This window comes from Ictalurus furcatus, chromosome 25 (assembly GCF_023375685.1).
Source record: "Ictalurus furcatus strain D&B chromosome 25, Billie_1.0, whole genome shotgun sequence".
Taxonomy (NCBI): domain Eukaryota; kingdom Metazoa; phylum Chordata; class Actinopteri; order Siluriformes; family Ictaluridae; genus Ictalurus; species Ictalurus furcatus.
In genome coordinates this window covers 14,492,578-14,516,583 of record NC_071279.1, presented here as the reverse complement: position 1 = coordinate 14,516,583, position 24,006 = coordinate 14,492,578, and the positions used below count along the sequence as shown (strand labels likewise).

The 24,006-nt window shown below is 42.8% G+C and overlaps 1 protein-coding gene across 2 annotated transcripts in view; it reads right to left on the bottom strand.

Moving 5' to 3' along the window:
* Positions 1-24,006, bottom strand: part of LOC128600956 (rho guanine nucleotide exchange factor TIAM2) — a 50,154-nt gene that overhangs the window by 3,906 nt on the left and 22,242 nt on the right. Inside the window, exons 1-20 of one of the 2 annotated variants that reach the window (XM_053613775.1) lie at positions 19,125-19,908; positions 17,459-18,528; positions 16,608-17,016; positions 16,055-16,227; positions 14,798-15,022; positions 14,321-14,506; positions 13,915-14,061; positions 10,697-10,756; positions 8,648-8,818; positions 7,436-7,540; positions 7,034-7,112; positions 6,764-6,853; positions 6,276-6,533; positions 5,572-5,657; positions 2,911-3,099; positions 1,552-1,620; positions 1,027-1,152; positions 791-899; positions 487-666; positions 256-374 (exon numbers count right to left, since the gene is read on the bottom strand). In XM_053613775.1, coding sequence (XP_053469750.1) covers positions 256-374; positions 487-666; positions 791-899; positions 1,027-1,152; positions 1,552-1,620; positions 2,911-3,099; positions 5,572-5,657; positions 6,276-6,533; positions 6,764-6,853; positions 7,034-7,112; positions 7,436-7,540; positions 8,648-8,818; positions 10,697-10,756; positions 13,915-14,061; positions 14,321-14,506; positions 14,798-15,022; positions 16,055-16,227; positions 16,608-17,016; positions 17,459-18,514 — 3,837 coding nt within the window. In that variant the 5' untranslated portion in view covers positions 18,515-18,528; positions 19,125-19,908. Of the gene's footprint in view, positions 1-255; positions 375-486; positions 667-790; positions 900-1,026; positions 1,153-1,551; positions 1,621-2,910; positions 3,100-5,571; positions 5,658-6,275; positions 6,534-6,763; positions 6,854-7,033; positions 7,113-7,435; positions 7,541-8,647; positions 8,819-10,696; positions 10,757-13,914; positions 14,062-14,320; positions 14,507-14,797; positions 15,023-16,054; positions 16,228-16,607; positions 17,017-17,458; positions 18,529-19,124; positions 19,909-24,006 lie in introns of those variants that run through there. The other variant, XM_053613776.1, reaches the window with a different exon arrangement.

Here is a 24,006-nt window from a genome sequence, read left to right as displayed (position 1 = left end):
GAAATTTCTCCAGGACACCGGGGTTATACCCCTACTCTTTTACGAAAGGTGTGTCCCAGTCACTATACTGGGGCGTTAGGTTCCACACAGACAACTGGGTGAGCACCCCCTGCTGGCCTCACTAATACCACTGCCAGCAGCAACCTTAGTTTCCCCAGGAAACTGTCTCTGGTATACCTGGCATATCTATGTGCCCGAAACATGGTTCAATTTTATGCAATTGCTATTCATAATTCTTATTTCACTTATACAAACCTCCTTCTTGGTGCTGCACTGTTCCGCCACCAGCTGATCGAACACAGTGCCGTAATCTTCATAGATCTTCTGCATTTCGTTGATGTGGCTGGCCACCTTCTCCATGGCCCTCAACGCATCTGCAAAAATTAAGACATATGGACTTTTTCATGTACCCATATGGACTAATGAACCCAAAGACCAACATTTATACCCCTCTCCTCTGTGACTGTGTGAAAGTGGATGTGGTACCTGTGAGATGGCAGTGCTCCTCGCTCTCAGGGTCTGTGAGGGATGCAAGTTCTCTGAGCAGCAGTGGATATTTGAGGACCCTCTGCACAGGCTTGATGAGGTAGGATTCCAGCGTAGATGAGTGCTGTTTGGTGGGGTTCCTCTCCTCCAGGAACTCCTTAAACGCCCTGTCTGTCTTTGCTGCAGAGACACAACAAGAAAATCAGTGAAGCCTAATGACAGATATTTTCATATCTTATTGTCCTACTTGTGTAGGTGTAATTGACTCCACACATCGGACAGGACGTTCTGAGCTGACGCTTACCTCGTTCGAGAACTTTCTGGACTTTGATATGGTTGGCGCAGAAGCCGCTGTAGAGCTTAAAGTGGTCGGCGTAGTACAGAAAGGATCCGCCCAGTGAGGAAAGCAGTTTCTGAATTTGCAAAATAGTAGAGAAAAGTATAAAAGACATGAAAAACATAGAAAACCCAACACAGAAAAATTGTGTTACATAAAAGTATGTGCTTGTGTGCCTGATCAAGGTTTGCACACTCGCTTACCTTGAGCTGCTCTGCCGTCTGGAGTGTCATGAAGTCTGGAGATGAGCTGGTTTTCTCTTCCAGCGTCTGCAGAAACACCCTCTGGAAGTCCAGCATTTCTGGCAGGCTGCCAAACAGAGACTCCATCTAATAAAAGATGAGAGAATGGCAGGTGAAGACAACGAAAAAAAAACCCCTCAAGTTTGTCTGTTTAGTTTTGTTTTTAAGTGAACTAAAAGGGTGTAAGCGACTGTCACAGAACTCAAGAGACAATGGAGATGGCCATTCATTCATTCATTCATTCATTCATACATCCGTTCATTCTTCAGTCCTGGTCAGGGTTGTGATTGATTCAGAGCCTGGAATACACCCCGGATGGGACGCCAGTCTCAGCAGCCTCTCATACCAATTTAAAAGCTACGAACAGTGTCAGAAACGCTACAAAAACTGCACATGATGGCTTGCCACAGACGCTCAACATAGGTCAGCTTGGTGTGTCAGGTGCCAGTGTGTGAAGAGGAGCTCTGCAGGGTGGCTGGCTCTCACCTCTCCACGGCTGAGGAAAGTCTCTTTCTCTAAAGGCTTCAGGTAGATCTCGAACAGACAGCCAAGGTCCTGATTAACACACAGTGCAGCAAAGCGTTAATGATTTCATAACGTCATCCCAAAAGGCAAAAGTTGGTCTATATTTTAAAAAAAATGGTCTATTCTCAAATCTGATTGGCCAGAAGGTGTTGATTAATTTTCTATAACAGCAGCTTTGACAGTAGTTCCAGTTGCAAGGCAAATCACAGGTTTAGATTAATGTGTTCATTCTAATACTTTACTGTTTCTATAATAACAACTTACACAGGGACTTTACTTAAGGTGTTTTTTTTTTTGACATGAGAAAGTCTGTGGTTCCTCTGTAACGTAACAAGCTGTATTTTTGTTCTTATTAAAGCCAAATGTAACTATAAATCAATCATTAAAAAAGCACAAGGTTATCTTTTTTAATAAATAAAACATTTTAATAATTGTCAAATTGTTGTGTTATAGTAGAGGAATAGAAGACTTTAGGGCATGCTGTATTAGAAAATAACAAACTTCATAGTGGTGACGTAACTCAGCATGATTGATTACTTTCCTGTGACAGCACACACCATTGTTTTATTCTTTACATACAGTATATGGTCAAGTGTTTGTGGACACCTGACCCTCAAATCTATTTGAACATCACATTCCAGATTTAGTCCCCCTTTGCTGTTATAATAGTCTCCACTCTTCTGGGAAGACTTTCCACTAGATTTTGGAGCGTAGCCGTGGAGATTTGTGTTCATTCAACCACAAGAGCATTAGTGAGATCAGGCACTGATGTTGGGTGAGGAGATCTGGGGTGCAGTCGGGGTTCCAGTTCATCCCAAAGGTGTTCAATGGGTTGAGGTCAGAGCTCTGAGCAGGACACTCGAGTTCTTCCTCTCCAACTCTGGCAAACCATGTCTTCATGGAGCTCGCTTTGTGCACAGGGACATTGTCATGCTGGAACATGTTTGGGTCTCTTAGTTCCAGTGAAAGGAAACTGTAATGCTCCAGCATACAAAGACATCCTATACAATTGTGTGCCTCCAACTTTGTGGCAACAGTTTAGGGAAGGACCACATGACCAGTCATGGTCAGGCCAAATCATATATCGTATGTGTCCATGTTTAAGCCTTATATTAAACTGGATAGGGATGAAAAGTAAAAGAAAACAGAATAATAATCTATATCTAATCTATAAGATTACATTCTAATCTTATAGACATTTCTCCAAACTGGGGCTTCATCTATAAATCTTCAGGACTGAACCACATGTCCAACTGCCCTGTCTTTCGACTACTAGAACATACACAGGTCTTCTGTAAGAAGCTGGGACACATGATGTACCTTCACATAGGACTTCTCGGTGTCCACAAGCTCCTGGATGACCTTGCGAAGTCTCTCTGTGATGGTCATGTGGCGTGGGCTGCCCCTTGCAGTGCCGCTCTCAGTGGAGTACGGGTTCCTGTAGCCCTCCGCGGCAAGGCTTTCATCCTCGGGGTAGGTCTGGTACAGCGGGCACGCTCGCGTCACATTCTGTAAATGAAATGGAGGAGAATCAGTCTATGAGTGTATGAGAGTCAAAATCAGGATGGTTTTGATTAAGTAACAAAGCTATTCAGTGGTGCATGAGAAATAGACATCGCTACATATGATACTGTGAACTGTAATATTAATACTACTACTACTACTACTAATAATAATAATAACAATAATAATAATTTACATCATGCTATAACTAATCTTTCTTGAGGTAACATGTACCATCATTTTATTACAAAAGTCATTTAGTGTCCGTTTTCTGCTTCAGTTTGTTTTATGAATGCAGTCTGGCACAATCCACAGAATGTAAATGTGCTACTGAAGCTTTATCTCACACTCACACTCCACGTTCAGTGCGCCGTAAAAAAAAAAAAGAAACGAAAAAAGTCTGTATTGAGAATTCCAGCCATTTATCACCATAATCTGTCCTGCCACAGAGTATTAAAGTGCTGACAAACTGATAAATCCCCTGGGGGGAGGCCACTGTGCTGTGATGTAAAGCTGTTCTCAACACTACAGGAAAAAACAGACTCACAACACACAAAAAGTGCAAGCTATAGAAAATAGATTCGTAAAAATGTATAAACCTCTTAGCATTTAAAGTGTGTGTGTGTGTGTGTACGTGTTCTGCCTGCAGTGATTCATCCTACAGCACAATCTTTCCTTCTGATTGCAGACAGGATAATTACAGCCATTATAAATAACAGAAACATTTCTCTAAAGTATCATTTTTATAAATCCAGAGGCACACTCTGTAAAAAGGTCATGCTAAAATGCCGGCACATAAACACTCCACTAAAGCAGAGCTAATGCTCACTCACAGACACACACAAAGACACACACACACACCAATACTAGCAAATATCATGCTGGTGCACACACACACACACACACACACACACACACACTTCTCTTTAAAGAGCTGCTGTTGTTTTTTTTACTGAGGGGGTATGTATGCTACGTTACACATCTGGTCAAATAACACTTTTTGTATTTTACACATGCAATCGCATGATGAAGGACAACCTTCTCTTCTTATTCAAGGCTATGCAGCTTAATTAAGTAATTCATTCCCATCTTGTAGTGTAAGAGATATTTGTGCATGGGACTGTTCTTTTAATCTTAGCTCCTAATAGAATTCCTGCTAATCCCGTCCACTCCTGCGGTTATTGTTGCTTGTACCTGCCCGTGATTGGCTGTATTTCTCATCATGTAAACGAACTAGTCATTTAATCCACCGTGATCCCGAACCAGGATAAAGCAGTGACTGATGATGAATGACGGAACGCAGTACATGTGTCACGCGGCGCTGCGTAAGCCTCATGCATACCAAGTCATACCATGTACTGAAAGTCTTTCTAATCTTTTCAGTAAACACATGCATAAATCATACGTGCTTTTTGAATAAACGATTCTCTAAAATTGTAAGGCGGGGGTTTGGTCCATGTTTACGGATTTGGGTTCAGCTATATTGGAATTATATTATTATATCCAGTGTTCTGGTAGAATTTGGCCTTTAAATGAATGGTGGCAGAGAATTTAGATCAGAGTTTAGAGTTTAGTTTTGTCCATGTTTATAGTTTAATCACACTCGGTTCCCGGTGCTCCCCGCAGCATTGATTCTAAGTATCGAACCCTGGAGCATTTGCGTTCATCTTACGTCATCACAAACGCGCATGAACGACACGATGCGTTCCCCCCGTAATTGAGCCTTTTTAAATTATTTTGGTGCTATTATGCGCAGCAGTGGACCTCTTCTGTGTCCCACAGCATTCCCCTGCCACTCATAGTTCAGGTGTGTGGAAACTAATGATGTCATCATCGGCTAAAACACGCGCGAACCCGATTACAAGTTGCGTTCTCGTTCACGGGAATCGCCGCACAGTTCCCGTCCAACCCGAACTCAGACCACCTCCTACAAGGTTCGGTACCGCGGTGCGCTTCCCGGTCCGCATGACAGATTTCACATTACCAATTTGCTCTGTTTCGAACTAAACTGCCAGTGTGAACGCCCCCTAAGCCTCACTGCATCCTAAAGCACATCGGAAAGTCTTCGTGTCATCACTGAAGAACCGGATGCTCTGCAAAAAAAATGACATCTAAGTGTGACATCATTCATTTGAAGTGTGAGGTTTTGAGGCAAACATTTGGGTGAGACAGAGACTTCCTTTCCATTCTGTTCTCGACATTAACTTCATCACTGCAGACCAAACCTAAAGAAACCATTAAACATGGTTGAAGGTAAAATTGTGTCCACTTGATGTTTCTCCAGAACACTCGTATAACGCTTCACAGAATGTGAACTGAGACCAAGCCTACTATCTCACGGAGCCAAACATGCAGGAAGAAATCTGGAATTTCTCTTGGCATGCTTCACCCGGCTTTTACGACTAAAAATAATCCCCACATCACCAGGCACCCTTTCAGCCCTCGCCTCCTCCCACACCTTCCACTCCTCTATCTTACCTTTCTGCACCGCTCGGCCTTATCGCAGACGTCCCCTGAAAGGGGCACCGCTGCATCGGCAGGAACCTCCAGGAACCGACAGCCGTCTGGGAGAGAAAACAGGGAAAACATCTGCAACGGTGAGTGAGACAGAGACACTCCAGGTACGACAGATGGAGCAGTCAGCTTGTTAAATATTGTGTTTCTCTGAACGCGTGCCCTAGGGACGGAGCCTACAGCCGGCTGGAGAGTAAGTGCACTTGACTGGTGTTAACTCGCATTGATCTGGTTTCTCTAACGGCGGTTCATTTAGTTTTTCTCTCGTTCCAAATGTACAGAGTTACAGAGCTGCTGAGGTGACATGGTGGCTTAGGGTTTAATAAGCTGCGGTCACAAATTCATAGAGCAAGGCCACGTTATGTTCATGAAATACTTCACTCGTAGCGACTGTTGTATTTTTAAAACGAGTGAGACAGCAAGAAATGAACGACACTGTTGTGGGCACAGGAACCTAAGCATAGAGAAGATGGATAATATTACACTTTACTTCAATAGGGAATAAGGCATAAATTTATAAGAATTCATAAGATTCATAAGAAATACAACACAATTCATGGGGATTAGATATTTATTCTGTGGCCTCAAAACGTTCATCAAATGAACATTAAACCATAGAACACAGAATGACTGGGCACTTCCATTAGAAGAAGCTTGTGAGGTTGTACCTGATGAGCTGAACTGGGTCTGTGTGCTGTGTGAGGGTGGAGGGGGGCAGTAGGGTGCGCTGGATGGTGGAAAGGGTCCGTATGGGTCGCCGGGGTCACACCCTGGCCACACACTGCCTTGCTCATCTGACACGCTTTCCTCACGGCGGAGGACGAGACGCAGCGTCTGCTCGCTAAACAAGGTGTGTATGAGGCCCAAGTCCAGAGTAGAGACGCTCGCAGTGTTCACGGCCAGGATCTCATCACCTGCTTTCAGCCCTACACACACAGAGAAGGATCAGATCCACCTGCACTGTAAACCAAAGTCCATCAGCCTTTTAGCCAAGTGTCTTTATCTGTACAGTAGACGCTAAACACTGAATTTGTCTATGGCTTGAATTATTATTTTTATTTCCTTACTTCAACCATATTGAGATTTTGACCAAAACAATTGCTATTATTTTATTATTATGACCGTTGTAAAAGATAGTTTTATCATGATGAGTTACCTTTAGTGAACGCCAGGCCCTCTGGATTCACCTCACTCACGAAGATGTGACTTCTCCTCAAACCATCCACATGGCCTGTCACTGCGAATCCTGCCCACACACACACACACACACACACACACTCATGTTATGAACGTATTTACCACTCACACCTTGTGATATTTCAAGTCAGTCTCACAACAGTATCTAAGATCATGTATTGTGTACATCATAATACACTGGAATGTGAAAACACACCAGTAAATAACAAATCTAACACCAACCACTCACCAAAATCGATGGCCGTGTCTGGACGTGAAATCATTAAAGTGAACACGTTGAGAGGCCAAACTTCAAGCTCGTCGTAAACCTGTTCAGATGACAGAAGCGTCACAAGAATAAAGTTAGAAGAATAAAGTTACACGTGGCATGCAGAACACACTTTACTGATCCACTGATGGTTATCCCATATTTACACGTATACAGCAGGGAGTGAACATCAAGTCTACAAGATCACGCAACACTACAAGACAAGCAAAACCGCGACTGTATTAAATACAGGATAATCTGCAAACGGCAGCTGCATCCGAATGTAGAGGCACATAAAGGAAACAGATCTGGAAAGACAGTCCTGAGTGATCCAGATGTGTATTATAGTAATAATCAAGGGTCTGAGTGTGTCGTAAAGCTCACCAGGTCTCTCAGTAAGTCTGAGTTTGCTGGAGTGCTGATCTCCACATCTGGGCCTGAACGTCTCTTTGTACGCAGATAATACAGCGCCGGGTCCAGCTGCCTCAACTACACACGCAGACACACACACATCCATCCATTCCGTCCTGAATAAGCTATTTCACATAACAGATGGTTACATATATTCACAAGACAAGATAATAGCTGCTGAATTTATAAAAATGACCCCGTTCAAAAGTTTACATACCCTTGATTCTTAATACTGTGTGTCGTTATACTGTTTTTATATTTTGAGTCCCTTGTTTGTCCTGAGCAGTTAAACTGCCCACTGTTCTTCAGAAAAATCCTCCAGGTCCTGCACATTCTTTGCTTTTCCAGCATATTCTACATATTTAACCCCTTTCCAGCAGTGGCTGTATGATGTCGAGATCCATCTTTTCACACTGAGGACGACTGAGGGACTCGTACATTCACAACTATTACAAAAGGTGCGAACATTCACTGATGCTCAAGAAGGCAACACGATACTTTAAGAGCCAGGGGGGTGTAAACTTTTCAGCAGGATGAGCGGTGTAAATTGTTAGATGCAATTTAAAAAAGATCCTTTTCTTGAAATTAAAGCTGTTTTTTGGTGAAAAGAAATGATTTATTAGCATCAAATGTCTACGCAATTTCAATGTTGCCAGGTACAGTTTTTCTATTGCTATGAGAATACTGTATTTAGTCCTCAGAACATGCATGCGTGTGATTCGTTAACTGATTCCACCTAACAACTCGAACGCTTTTGATACAAATATTATTATCAAAAGATATCACAATTCAGTAATTCAGTTCAAATCAATATGCAACTTAAATGACATCTCCAGTCTATGAGGAGGATCACTAAGCATGGGAAGATATTTGGGGATCTATTTCTAACGAAATTAATTACGTTGGTAATTATTGAGATAAAGATCAAATATATATTCCAGTCGCATTGCTATAAAACCTGAAGAGACGTCCTCAGTTTGCTAGTTAACAGACCAGGAAAGATAAGAGCCATGTTATTAAACAGGACGCATATTTAATTATCGAAAGCTTTGGTGTAATTAAAACGGTGGTTCGGATAGCTTTAAGCTCATTTTATTCTCCCCAGCCATCCTTCACGCAGATTCATGAACAGGGCCGATTCAGACCCTTTAAACGTTTCTGAAAGTTAATAAGATGATGATGTACCTTGCAGGCTGAGGCGAGCACATCAGCTACAAGGAAATCCTGCCTGACAGGAACGCTGAGGACCTGCCTGTCAGGCATGGACACACACAATAGGCTCTCAAAGCCACAGTCCCACACTCTGCCTTCGGGTGGCGCTGTGGGATGCAGTTTGGGAAAAGCGTCCAGACGCTGCTGGAAATGCAAGATGAGACATTTTTACAACTTTGTAAATCATTTTAACATTTTGGACTCCTGATAAGCTTCTTTTGTAAAACAAGCTGTGGTTCAGGTGAGGCAGGAAATTATATACAGAAATAAAGAAAAAAAAATATCTTAAAAGTGTCTTAAAGCGATGCAATATTTCATGCATTATTAGTTTGTGTTTAATTCTGTATGTGCTTTTACTGAATGGAAATGCTCCTATATAAAAAACAAACTCGGAAAATAACTAAGTTATTATGCTACATAGGGTTAGGGTTAGGATATGCCTTTCTAGCATATCTTCACTGCCACTGTACTGACTCAGGAAATGTATAATTCATAATAATTTGTCAACAATAGATGTCTTAACATTTATCTGGTGTTTCTTAAGTAAGTAAGTAAATTTGATTTATATAGCACATTTAACACAGCAAAGTGGACCAAAGTGCTGAACAGAGTAAGAAAAGTAAAATAGAAAACAGAATAAAACCAATTAAAGACATACAACAGACAATAGTAAAAATGAGATTAAAACGCCTGGGAGAAGAGATACGCTTTCAGCCTCGTTTTAAAATTGATAACTGAAGGTGCAAGGCGGATGTCCAGTGGCAATTGATTCCATAAACGAGGGGCAGTGACTGAAAAAGCTCTATCCCCCTTTCGTTTTTAAACGGGATCGAGAGACATCCAAAAGAAACCTTTTAAATCAGAAGATCTTATCTGCTAGATGACTGTGGTTTACGAAGATCTTTGAGATAAGATGGAGCTTGATCATTAAGAGTTTTAAAGACAAACAACAGAATCTTAAACTGGATCCTAAACTGGACCGGGAGCCAGTGGAGGCGATGCTAAAATTGGGGTGACATGATCATATTTCTTTGCCCTGGTCAACAGCCTTGCAGCTGCATACTGATCCATCTGGAGACGAGCAAGAGATGACTGAGGAAGACCCAAGTACAATTAATTACAATAATTCTTTACAGCATGTCTTTAATTCTTTATCTACATATACAGACATGCGTATGCCTGTAATTGAATTCCTCAGAATGTTATTTATTGAATGAAAATTTGTAAGAAAATGTGCAACATACGGTCATAACATAAGCGATAAGAGGAACTAACTTGTTTTGCAGATGTATAAATGGATAAAAAGTACAGGATGTCGACTGTTAATAAAGGAAACGTTGTGATCGTTGAGAAATTGCTGTTGTATAAGAGGAATAAAACAGTTATAGGAAAATAATCATCATCTGGCTGGTAACAGTAACTGAGCTTCGTGTTGAAGCGTGCTATTATGGCGTATTGGAAATTTCATAGCCTTCATCAAAAGCCAACTGTTGTTCAGAGCAACTTGGATTATATCCCAAATGAGCATGTTTAAAATTGCAATGTAGGTGTAACATGTCGAGCTGGTATCATGAGAATCCCTGTGTTTGAGCTTCATTATATTCACTGACAATAGGATTGTGATGAAATGAATGCTAACTCCGCCTCTATAGAGACCTACACACACACAGCCCGCCTGTTTGCAAAGTAAAGTGTCAACAGATCAGCAGGCTGTTGGGACAGCTGTGCAAGCCTTGAAAGGGCGAAAAAGTACTCCCCCACCGTTACCCACCCGCTCCTCTTCCCAGTTTCAGGGGATTAGAGGGGGTGGGAACCCCCTTCACACATTATGAAGGAGCATTAGCATGTCAGATGGTGCAAGCTGGCACCTGGGCCTGGCACAGCAAGAGCCTTCTTTAAAAGAATGTATAAAAATTGATGAGAATTGAGAAAAATTCAGCCCCATCTGCTACAGAGGGCAGGTGTAGATGTCGACAATCGAAGAAAAGTGAAAACACAACATCACTATGATGCATGTAGTACCTCTGAACTGCTCTGTGCTGGTGGATGGCCAAGAGTTCCACTGGAATGTCCTTCGAATATCTACAATATAAAAACACAAACACACACACACACACACACACACACACACACACACACACACACATCAAAATATATCCAAGGTAACATTCAGGCTCAAAAAAGCAACATGGCCTCTAGAGTTGCATTTAATTAGAAACCATAGCGCTGAGCCAGCTGTTTTTGATACTATTTAGATCCTGGATCGGAACAGAAATGGCCTCTGAGGTTTGCAGAGAAAAATAATCAAAGGTCTGAGCGATGCTGTAATTACAGCTTATAGAGGGCAGGCTAATGTGCCAGCCTCTCAGCCTACAAGCGAGAGCCACAGTCTCCCCTCGACCCAGACGCCCGCCGGGACGGCTCTGAGTAGACCATCATCTTCCACATCTTCGCTTCAACGAGAGACCCGCTCTAACCACACACTGATCTACCGCAGCCAGAATCACAGCAGCATCAACAACTGATACACAAACAGAAAACTGCTTCTGGAAAGATTGACGAGTGGAACTCAGAGCTTCAGACATACTGTACTTACACAAGTAAGGAAGGAAAGATACATGGATGGATGGATGGATGGAAAGATCAATACATGAAGAGGTAGATTAGGTGGATAGAGGATGGATGGATGGATGGACAAGCAGACAGATGTAGAACTGCACTGATTCAATGAATGGATTGTTAGATTAGATGGAGGAATTTACTGAGGGATTTATGGATGGACCAATGGATGAATTGATCAATAAATGGAGAGGTAGATTAGATGGATGTATGGATGAGTGCATGGATGGATAGATCGATAGATGGATGAACTGTTGGATGAATGAATGGATTGTTAGATTAGATGGCGGGATTTACTGAGGGATTTATGGATGGACCGATGGATGAATAGGTGATTAAATGGAGAGGTAGATTAAATGGATGAATGGATGGATGGACGAATAGGTAGATGAATGAACTGATGGATGAATGAATGGACTGTTAGATTAGATGGAGTGATTTACTGAGGGATTTATGGATAGAGTGAGGGATGAATAGATGAATAAATGGAGAGGTAGATTAGATGGATGGATGGATGAGTGGATGGATGGATAGATCGATAGATGGATGAACTGTTGGATGAATGAATGGATTGTTAGATTAGATGGAGAGATTTATTGAGGGATTTATGGATGAATAGATGAATAATGGAGAGGTAGTTTAGACGGATGGATGAATGGATGAACGGATGGATAAAGGATGAATGGGTAAACAGATGGAGAGAGTAATAGATTAGATATATTCGTGACTGGTGGCACTGTGTATTGATTAGTGATTGGTGTAAAAGGCATTAGCCAGTCAGAGTGATGCAGCATTTCATTTAAAGCAGTGCACTGCTGGAAGGTCAGTGACACTGACTCACCTCCGCTCCATCCTTATGGCCTTCTGGAAATAATCAGCCTAACTCCCCCCTCCCCCGTTCCTCTGTCTGTTACTGAAGCTGAGAGCTGTAGACTTCAGACGACAGGAGTGCTTTCCAGCTGTCTGATATTTAAGCGGACAGTGCGGTTTTACACAAACCTTTTGTTTCTCTGCTGCTCTCCAGCTTGCAGCAATTAAGCACGTGGTTTATGGTAACTCCGCGCCAGAGGGGTGCGTTATTAGGGGTCGTTTGGCTGAGATTACGCTGCTCTGGGTCATTAGCCGGCTGGAAGAGCTGAGCAGTCGCCTCTGATCATATGTGACTCAGGCAGTGAGCGCTGTGTGTGTGTGGATTTAGAGCCAATGATTTGCGTTGAGTTAAAGTAAACGGCAACGACTTGCCTGCTGTTTGACGTCCATGTGAGCAGGAGTTTGTTTTGCCCGTTGGGGTGAACGTAATAGCATTTACTTACCTGACAGCTAAGGATAGCAGCAATTGTCCTGTGCGAAGGATCAGCAAGTGGACAAAACAGCTGTAACTTAAATGATACGCACACTTTCTTCTCTAAAGCTGGATTTTAGATTTTGGTTTATAGATTGGACCATATGCTTTCCTAATCAAAGTACTGTGTGAAAGTTGTTGAAAAACAGATCTGTTTCCCGTGTTTATATATTTCTGTAAAGCTGCTTTGAGACAATGTCCATTGTTACAAGCGCTATACAAATAACATTGAATTGAATTGAATTGGTGCATTGCTCACTGTTTTGCAAATAGAGCAGTGTTCATCCACACTCTTTCTTGGTGATGTAGAGAAGGATGATTTAGACACGGTGTTTGATCTTTAGGCTGTGGTTTGTTGCACCACAACCGATAAGACCAATCAAACCAGAAACCTATTTTCTTTTCTTTAGTGAATCTGAGTGTCTTCTGACTGACAGGAGGAACTCAGTCTGGTTGGTTCAGTGAACTGGTCCTGTGGTTCTCATAGTCCAGTGGTCTGCATTTTTTGTTACAGTGGTGGAAATCACAGCCTACCATTATCAAAATTATTGTGTTATTGACTTCTTAAAATTATTATCCAATATGACTTGTAACTTGAATTGAAAAAAAAAGCGTTTAATCCAGCCCTCAATAAATGCCGATTTTGAGAATTACAGGAAGTTCCATGAGCAGATAATCCCACATTCATGAGTCGTGATGAAAATCTTAAATGATTAAATCTCCAAGATGGTCTCACTCGGACCGGTTGGGGTAATGAACCAGTAGTGAGCACTCTGCTCGTCGCTTTTCCCTAAACCCTACTACAGTCCAAAATCTGCAACACCCCAACACACACATTAGCAATGCCTTAGTAATTATCCAGATTAAATTCTGGAAGCTAAACACAGAGAGAAAAACGAGTTGGGAGGGAAGTTTGTAGGTCAAGTCTTTTAAACAGTGTTAACGTGCATTCCAAGAAACAACATTTTTGAACAGATTTACCAACCGGAATTAAAACAAAGGGGCTTCAGAAACATGCCACTGTTGCACGGCCTAGCACTCACTCGTAAAGATCTGTTTATACAGGTGATGAGGGGAAAAAAAATAGAAGCAAACGCCAAATGTTTTTTCCACAGACAGAATCAGTGGCTGAGCCAAAGCAGTGATGCTGCATGGAATCAGGGGAGCATCAGGATGCTCTCAAATATACATTAAAAAATGCTTCCTTACATAGAAGAAGCTTGTCTGCTTTTCTGTAGATGTGAATGTCTATATATAAGTATGTATTAGTCATCGTTACCTGGGACAGAGACTGTCTCTTTTCACGGTTGCGTCTACTCAGGCTGTCCAGGCCTTTCTGAGAGGAGAAGATTCCTCGCTTGCTCCGTGCAGCTCGAGATTGAGAGCGTGAACGCCTCCTCAGACTGGCCTCATCATGGGTGCACATCTGTTTATACACGTAAACACACACTTTTAGACCATACTCAACAGCTACGTTAAAAAAAAGGATTATATATCCTTTTTTAAAATTATATATATTTGTTATATATATTTGTATACCAGTTAAGTCTTATCACATCAACTTGCTATTTATATATATATTTATATACACACACACTGTGCTGTCCTAGTTACACACACACACTAGTGTATGTCCTAGTTAGGCTAAAGCCACTTTAGTGCAATAAGTGCTTATTGTTACTCACCAAAGCATGGAAAGATGAGACAGAGAAAATCCCCAGACGTCCGAGCGCTATCTTTGTCTGACGTGAAGCGACGGCTAACAGGTTCTTGGGATTGGGCTGCTCGGAGCCCTGCAGGCTGGCCAGGTAGCAGCGCATGCGGAAAAGCTCCATGTTGAACTTCTCCAGGTTTTGCTCCCACTGCTGGATCTACAATGATGCAATGCAAAATAATGAAATCTGACTGACAACAATACATCTTAGGAATATCTAGGTTAAGTGTGGCTCTTGATAACCACTTGTGACAAATGAAAGAAAATAACATTGTCAACATGTCAGGTGTAGGTGTAAGGTGTTAGTAAGAACTTCAGTGCAGTTTTATCCACTTGGATATTTATTCTAAGACATATTAACTTCCTGACTTCCTTCTGATTATACCTTACACCTACCAAATCTATAGTAAAGGGGCATGAACTAAAAAATATCTTCCATGATCCTAACCTGCCCTTCCACAGCCTTCCTGTTCTTCTGGTCAGTAATGACAGACAACTGCAGCTCAGCCATTTTCTTCATTTTGCTGTCCATGTCGATCTTCTGCAGCAAGGCTCTGCTCTGGCTCCTCAGCAGCCGCACTGTGTCCTCTTTGCCCTGACGCTTGGCCAAGTGTGAAGCACTGGCTGAGTGGATGGCCGTTACCCAGTTCTCCACATCTGTCTGATTTAAGGCCTGAAGGAGGAGAAACACAGCCAAGTGGGTTACGGATGGCCATGTGGGCTTCACATAACCCATTATAGTCAGATTATAGTCAGCTCTCTTTCAGTATACAGTACAGCGTCCAACACTAGCACCCCTTCAACTCTGACTCTAACCCCATGGTCCAATTATTTTTAACATCTTCCTCTGTTGGAGTCCTTGATCGAATCTTAAAGCCGTTTTCTCCTTTACCCCAAAGGAGCCTTTTAGGTTCCAATTAGCAAATTCAGGCCATGTAACACTGATTTACCAAGGGAAGGGGTTGGGCAAGTAGAATTGGGGGAATATCTCATTTTCACACTGGATTTGGATTTCTTGGTGAAGGTTAAAGTGTAGCCTTATTTTCTTAATGAAGGTTATAGCGTAGCCTTATTTTCTGTTATGTAATGATCTTTCCATTGTAGAACATCTACATCAAGCAATTCATTATTCAGTAGCGAAGCAAATTTTATGGACTTATAGACTAGCTCTGGGTGACTTTAAGACAGAAAACTGGAGTGGTTAATACAATAGGGCTTTCTTTTCCTCACATGGAAAAAACAAAAGTTATACAGCCAAATGAAAAAAAAAAACCCAACCCAAACAGACGAATATACATAACCTTCCAGTTCAGACATGTGCTGCCAATTTTTCATTACCATGCAGTTTACCAAGATATAGTTATGAAACTGGCAATGAGGGAACATATTATGTAGACCAACATAGTCATTATGAGCTAGAACAGCAACACATAAAATGCATTCCTGGGTATAATGTGGTTTCTGAACACCAAGCTGCAACAAGTTAGCACACAATTTTATCTATTATAAGACATCAGGATACTTCATGTTCTATGGTATGTGCTGACTAAAAAATACTAAGATGTATCAAAGAGAACGAGTACATCTAGGTTTGAAATGGATCTATATAAGAGAGAGGTACATGTAGAGATTAGCGGATCCAAAGATCCTTTGAGTCACTTTGGGATATGGGCATTTGCCAAATACTGTAAATGTAAATGCAAACCTGAAAAAGATAGACATCTCCGTAAGCATTGCTCAAACAGAAAACGTTTTCCTTCTTTGGGTGTTCAGGGACGGCCTGGACAATGCTGTCCTCAGCAAGCAGGACATAGCGTGGGGACATTTCCTGCTCTGGGCAGCTCTTCCCATCAGCCTCACTCAGAAGGAGCATGCAGCCTGTTGGAGGACAGAACAGTGTGTTACCGGAAATGATGGTGCTGTTATGACTGTACAATAATCAGAAGGTTCCACAATTTTCTTCCAATTTGCCAGTTCAAACCCACTAGCTGGCTGTTCCCAAAAGACGACAGCTACCAACCAGGGAGGGTTAAGACTAGCATGTCACAGGGGAAAAAAGAATGCCATCCTTCCCACCCAGAGTACATAGTCAATTTTGGTCCCTGTGACTCCGGGCCATGAATAGCTGTGGCGTCATCACGATTCAAACGCCTGACATTAGGGTGAACACTTTTCTGTTGCACCAAACTGGAGCTGGTTTAAAACTGTTACAGTTATGTTATAGTCAGATCTGCTGGAATGGACAGAGTCGGACTCACCTTTAAGCGTGACCCAATATTGCCTCCACCTGCGGCGTGCCACCAGCTCCAGTTTGCGCTCTTTATGCAGGCTGATGAGTGGTTTGAAGGCAAGTTGGCCAGCCCGCCGCACCACTCCCTGTTCCTTCTCAAACAGCAGCTCCATCTGCTCCAGAGAGCTCAGAGACCCACTGCTGCTCTCAACCTGCTCGCCCTCGACCTCTTCCCATTCCTGGAGAGCATCACCCATTTCCAGCTCCTGCATGAAGTTCTCGTAGACATTCTGGTTCTGCTGAGTATATGGCTCTGTTAGAGAGCAGGCCGAGCGTGTCTGGCTGTTCAAGAGGTTCCAGCATGGGTCACCCACCAGTTGAACACTGGGGTCACCCACCAGACCATCCACACCACTGCTGAAGGTCTCTGAGGGCTCCTGAGAGCAGGTTGATGAAAAACACACTGACTTACACGGTGAAGTGCTAAAGAGAAGTGTAAACATTAATGCACACTTGTGCGACAAGGTCAGCACTACACTGCGAGGAATCTAAGTGGGGTTTCACACATTTTGCTAGTGTTAAAAAGGGGTCAATTTCAATAATGGTTGACTACAAATATGACTCTTGTCTCTGTATATCCAATCATGCAAATCTGATAAGTTAGAAATTCCAAAACTAATCTCTAAAGCAACTTTACACCTACCCAGCGTAGTCTGAAATTGTGCCAAAATTACATGCAGATGTGAAACCTGCATTCATCTGATACTATGTATGAACAATTCACTATGAATGAGCAGATAAAAAGCACAAAGGGGCAAACTGTGGAGGTGTTTTGCCTTTGCACAAACACATCTGCTCTTCGTAGCCTTTTATTCTCACCTGTAGCCTCCGTTTCTTCCTGCTCAGGCTTCCGGTCCAGTCGCTAATGCGGCGGATCCGGCTCTTCAGCGAGTCCTTTCTGGAATTAACATCACCACCACCTGATTTTCTGCAAGGCAGTGTGAGAGAGGTGAAAGGTTGGTTTTCTTTTCTCTCTTCCTTAGTAGTGGAATTGAGGTCAGGAGCATCCTGGACCTGGTCTTCAGGAAGGATGCCAATCGTGGGAAAAGGTCCGGTCAAGTTCGGGTTAGCGTAAACATTACCGAAAGAGTTCAGTCCAAGATCCTTCTGCTCTGTGTGGAGTAAAACTGAGTCTCCAATACCACTGTCCTCCTCTGTGCATCCAGGAGAACAGGTGATATAGCCAGTGGTTCCATTTCCTGTCCCCTGACACAGGATCTCATCTGCATGGCATTCCATAGTGGAAGGAGGGCAGCTGATATCCTCGGTACGGGTGGAGGAGAGTGTAGTGTAGCCGCTGCTGTCATCTGAAGGCTGGTTTGTTGTGAAAACATTGTCACAGAGCTCTGTGGCAGCACCCCATGGAGAGTCATACCAGGATTCCTCAGAACTGATAGAGGAACCTTTGCTGTCCCTCAAGGTCGAGTCCATGGGTGCAGCACAGATCTCACTGTCCAGACCTCTCCTCCCATTGGTGAACTCCACCCTCAAGCTTCCATCCCCACTCAAGAGCACCTTGGGACTGCTCTTTTTTTGAGGAACTTCGGAATTAGAGCTTATTACTGAAGTGTGAGCGTAACAACAATTCCCACGTTCCAGGAGTGGCCCATGGTCCCACTCGTTGCTCTGCGGAGAGCCGGGATGCTGTCCATCGATGTAGTCATAGTGGTAGGAGACGTATGGCTGGCTAACTTTGTGCTGGTTCAGGCAGTTTCTGGAGGACCCACGAGTCTTAGAGGCTGACGCTCCTTCTGTGTTCCTCCACCAGCTATGGGGGGAGATGACTTCCTCTTTGGACGAGTGCAACTTCAGCGAGCACGGCCGTGACTTGCCAGGAATGATGAAGCTGCTGTGCTGGCTGTCTGTGTTTCCCATTCTGACCTGTAAGACTAAAGAGAATGACAATGTTGAGGACCTGGAAGTGCTATGGATGTGATTGTCTTTTTTTTTTTTTTTTGCATTTTCAGATTACATAATCCACATAATAACTAGAGACTTTTTCAGTTCTGATACTGATACCAATGCTGAACCTTTCAGTGTCAGCCAATATCAACAATATTTTTAACGTCTAAGCTTACAATGAATGGGTTTTAATCGAAACACTTCACTTAAAATGATCATCTAAAATGAACATACTCAAAATAGCTCAAACACTTGACTACCATACAGGAAGAAGTGCACAGCCATCACCATGATGCCCACAAAACTGCAGCTTTTTCTTTATTCAAACCTGTAATAATGTGTGCAAATGTATGCAAAATTATACAATTTAAAATAAAAAACCATGCTAGTGTAATACTTAATAATGCCAAGCTGTTCCCAGTAAAAAACGTAATGGTAGAAAGTAGACATAAAAAATAATCACCATGTTAGTATAGCATCATATTAGCTTCATTCTTTTTTCCTTCCATTATTCCACATCAGCCTGATACCGATACTGAATATAAAACAATACATAGATGTACAAGTAACAAGTTTCCATTACCAGTTGTGATGCTGCTCCTCAGGATAAACAAGAATAATCCTTCATATTCCTTTACTGCTCATTCCGTTTCGTCCTCCTAACAGTCCTCTCGGTGTCGTTACCATTCCCTGTGATCCTTTGTGCGATCCTCCGCTCGTTCAGTTCTCTGTTCTGGGTCTCTTCTTTCTTCCTCCCTGTTTCTCCCTCCAACGTTCTGTCTCTCTCTTCTCCAGCTGTCCTGCGGTCTTGCTTGCTCATCTGTGGGGAAACAGATGAGGGAGGAGCGTGTGTCAGAAACACAGCCAGCCCTTGTGTGTGTGCCGTGCGGTGGGAACCCCCTCCTCCTCCTCATCCTCCACCACCTCCTCCTCCTCCTCCTCATCCCAAATCCAAACATCGCTCATGCTTTCCTCTGGCTGTGCCGCGTTCCATGACGTACCGCTACAAGGCTTTACAAGAACAGACTTCATTCTGACCCACTGTTTATTTTTGGTCATGGAAATTCCAAACAATTTTCATTCATTTTCTGGCGACTGTAACCATAATGGCTGCAGGGTAACGGGATACTTCCAAACAATGCTCAATGTGATGCTGTCATGAAAACACTGGATGTTCAAGTTGTGTTTCTGTTCGCTGATTTGGATTTTGCTTTTGTCGCTGTTTTATTAGTAACTGAAGGGCCTGTCTATGGCTGCTGAGGGAGTTCTTCTATCTTGTAGAAGGCAGCTGCAGCCAAGCAAACCAACACCCATCCTTCCTCAGAACACATCCGTGACCTCTGACCCACAAGTGAGCTTGTGTGAATGAAAGCGTCCTGTGCTGCATACACAGAGTGCTCAATGAAACAGGCGACTGGATGCTACTCAAACGGGGCGTATTGTTGCTTCATATTATATTAAAGCAGTGTGATGCATTGAAGCACAGGAACCTTTTCAGATAGTGGCTGCACGGAAGCAGCCAATGAGATGACCTGGTTTCAAACGTCAGGGATCGCAGAAAGGCGGAACGAGAGCATTGTAAGATGTCTGTCCCATCCCCTCTCAGACAAGATGATCTGAATATCCTGAATGGCTACGTGCCACTTGCTGAATCCTTTGTGTGTGTGTGTGTGTGTGTGTGTGTGTGTGTGTGTGTCTTGGTCCCAGTGGCCATCTGCTGCCTCGATAAGGCACTCAATCACCCCCGACCCCCAACAACCTCCAAGCCCTCAGATTCCATTGGACTTCAGAAACGCTGACACTATAAGCGACATTTGGACAGACGATGCTGTTTGACGTTTCAAATACACTTGTTGAGCTTCTGTGCAGGAATTCCATCTGCCCTTGACATTGAAAATCCCGGACTTGATGTCTTTACTGAGAGTAAGGAATAAAAAGCTTGGTGGTATGTTATGGTGTGATGAAGCCCAGCTCATGCCACTGATACCACCACCACAAAGTTGATTATTTTCCTATAATAACACTTCTTAAATGTTTTTTTTCCCCCTCATACAGTAAACCACAGCAATTTGGCAACAATTAAATTATAAAAAATTATTAATGAACAACACATTGTACTTTTTAACCATTTATTATAGTGCAACGTCCATGAGACAATGACTTACCAGCCTCTCATTTTTCTCTCTCTTGAAGTTAATATAACAAAAAACATCTTGTCCTGAAGTCTCTTGCATGGTGGGAAAACATACTGACTATAGTTACATATTGACTATAGTTACAGTGTGCTGACACTGGTGACTCCTTCCATACATGTCAAATAAATGTCTGTTTACAGAAACCTCTCCACATCAATGATTCAATTATTTTCTCTGTTAAATAACAACAATTCTTTAAATTCATGTAGGATTTGGTATACATTTAGGTTATGCGGCTCATCTGCCATACAAGTCTACTATAGAGACAATAATGCATTAAAACAAACCCATTAGTATAAACCTGTGATTTGCTTTGCAGCTGCTATTCTATCGATCAAAAGACAGAGCGGCTAGTCTATACATGAAAAGTTCAAGCTCATACTATGGACCTGATGAGTTTTATCTTGGAAAGTGATTTTCCATATGCTGCTACCGTTTTATAGAATGAGTTTAGGGGGAAACCTGGCCCAAATGGAAAAGGACACAAGCTGGAAAGTTTATGATTTAGTGCAAGTTTTAAAAGAATGGGGGGAACGATAAAAATAGTGATGCATCTCTTCAAGTGGAACAGGAAGTTGGAAGTTTGGATTGGGAAACATTATGGATTGGGAAAAACAGAAGCACCTAGCTTCCCATGAGACTGTAAATCTGTCAAAACAGACACACACACACACACACACACACACACACACACACACTCGCATGATGTGCATAACGAGTTCTGCCAGACCTGCAGTCTGGGCCTCAAAGACAACTCATAATGAATGTATGTATTTTCCTAAAAGACAGCAGTAACAAACGCTAAAACTCTGAGCATTTTTTTTTTTTTTTTTTTGTGGTGGTGGTGTCAGGGATAGGAAGGGGTGGGGGATCAGCACTGGTGGTTATGGCAGCTGGTCACCTGGGAACCATCATATGACTAGGCCTCTTGTTTGGACCAGCATACCACAACTAGCAGCTCCACACCGCTGCCTTTATTCACCCAAAGCAAGATGGAGAGATGGAGGGAGCTGAGAACAATACAGAGCGCTTGTTGTTGGCTTCAAGTGTTGAGGTGCGATTACTTGATAAAAGCGCTGGTTTGGATCAAAGTAGAAAGGAGAATGAAAAGAGAGCATTCCTGAGAGCAGTGCTGCACAATTTGTCTTTTGTATCTGACAAGAGTTTCAGTGTCAACCACCAAGCAATAAAGATTCTGGCTGCAAATTTGTTTACATGAAAACTAGTGATGAAATGCGACTGGGCTACGTTCTGTCAGAAGCAGCCACAATACTGAAACTAACCAGACCATCAGACCTAAAAAACACAACAGCTCTGGAGTCAGTAGGGCACAAATCAAGTTTCTAATAAACACTGTGGTCTGATGCTGCGATTATATGTCTGTGGCGCAGAAACATAATGTTGAATGTCACCAAAGATGGAGAGTGAGGCTACTGGTTACAAATACAAATACACCACTTTACTGACTCCAACGTAAAATAAGGACTGAACTGGTTTAAAGTCAACCTAGTTGGCGTACATCACACTGACATTACCATGCGTCCGTCTGAATGAATTCTGATCGCAGATTCCAGTTACATATCTGGTTATATATTTCTCTTCAACTCTGCAGTTGGTTTGCATGTACATTAGATGTAATTTATGTGAACGCAAACATCACCATTTATTAATTGTCAGTCAATGCTTCCACAGCAGTGAGATTCTTTTGAGTTCTGTCGAGTGGAACAAGCAGCTAGCGTTAAATGGTAGAGTTTTCAATAGGCTTGCTTCGTTTTCATATTCACTAACCGCTTCATCATGGTTTGGGGTGTGGTAGATCCAAAGCCTATCCCAGGCACACCGGTTATGAGGCGGGAATACACCATGGATGGGACATCAGTCCATTACAGGGAAACGATTCACACACACGTTCACACCTAGGGGCAATTTAGCATAGCCAATCCACTCAGCAGTCGTTTTGGGAGATGGGAGAAAACAGAGGAAACCAATATGGACTCTGGGAAAACATGTGAAACACCAGACAGACGGTAACCTGTGGATTTTTGGATTGAATCCACTGTTGCCGTATGTCAACGTATGTCTCAGGTTATATACAAGAAATTGTTTTAATTCCAATTGAGCTATCAGTTGGATTACTGACGGGTTATTAGGCTGCACGTCAACGTGGCCACTGCAAACCCAGTGCTAAAGTGACAGAAGGACAACCAACACAGAGGTCAAACTATACTATGTTACACTATTACAGCAGGACAAAAAGATATATACAGGTCAGGATGACAGGCAACATGAAACCTGACACCATCCGTTCCTTCAGCAATATCACGGCAGGAAAGTGGTCGTATGCGTCACAGAACAATCTGGAGAGGAAGGAAAGAGCCGCGCGCTGGGGGAGCCTGGATCAGACTCACAGGAAAGACTGATTTTAGAGGCAGAGGACCAAGTCTAAAAAGTGGAAAGTGCTGCTTCCCATGGGAATGGATAAGAAATGATAAAACAGAGCTCAAGTCAGGGGAATGGTGTTGGGGCACAGGAAGTCAGGCCGTGCCTGTTTCCTCCAGCTGCCTGAGAGGAGCCGTTATAGTCCCTCTGCGGGCAGACGGGTGGAGCTCTGCTTCGTCCAGGTGTGGAGGAGAGCAGGACTGGGTGGGTACAGCTGCTTCCTTTTAGTCATATAAGCATTTTTATCCTTTTCCTCCATAAACATGAACACATAGCAGAGTGAGCACCTTGAAAGGTCTTTTGTTCCTCCCTGACCCAGCTAAGAGGCTTCGTCTACACATCAGGTTTTGAGAGCATGTGGAAGCATAAACACTCATCTTTTACAGTGTAGTGGTGTTGTAAGTAATATGTTTAGCCACTCTGAACTTCCCGACTGTGTTTCAGACCGTCCTTTTACCAGATCTTCTTGTTTAAAGATCTATCGGTGGGGCATGTAATCAAATATTTGCATGTCTCCTCCTTAATTAAACACTTACATCAATAGAGCTGAAGTTGAAAATTGGGATATTATTGAGTTTTTAATCTTAAGACTCTCTCGGTGAATCAAATCGATCTCTGAATCAAAATCCCGTGTCTGAGTGATGTTCACGGTTCATTAGGTGCCTCATTACAGATTCACACCTGGTGAGATTTAGACATTGGGGTCATAGCTCCTACTGCTTTCCCAACTTTCCCTTTGCACTGCAGGGTGGGAAATCCTCCTTTATTCATCTTCCTTTGTTGTCGAGGAAAGTGGGAAGGGAAAGCACAATGCTGAGGCGAGTGCCTGGT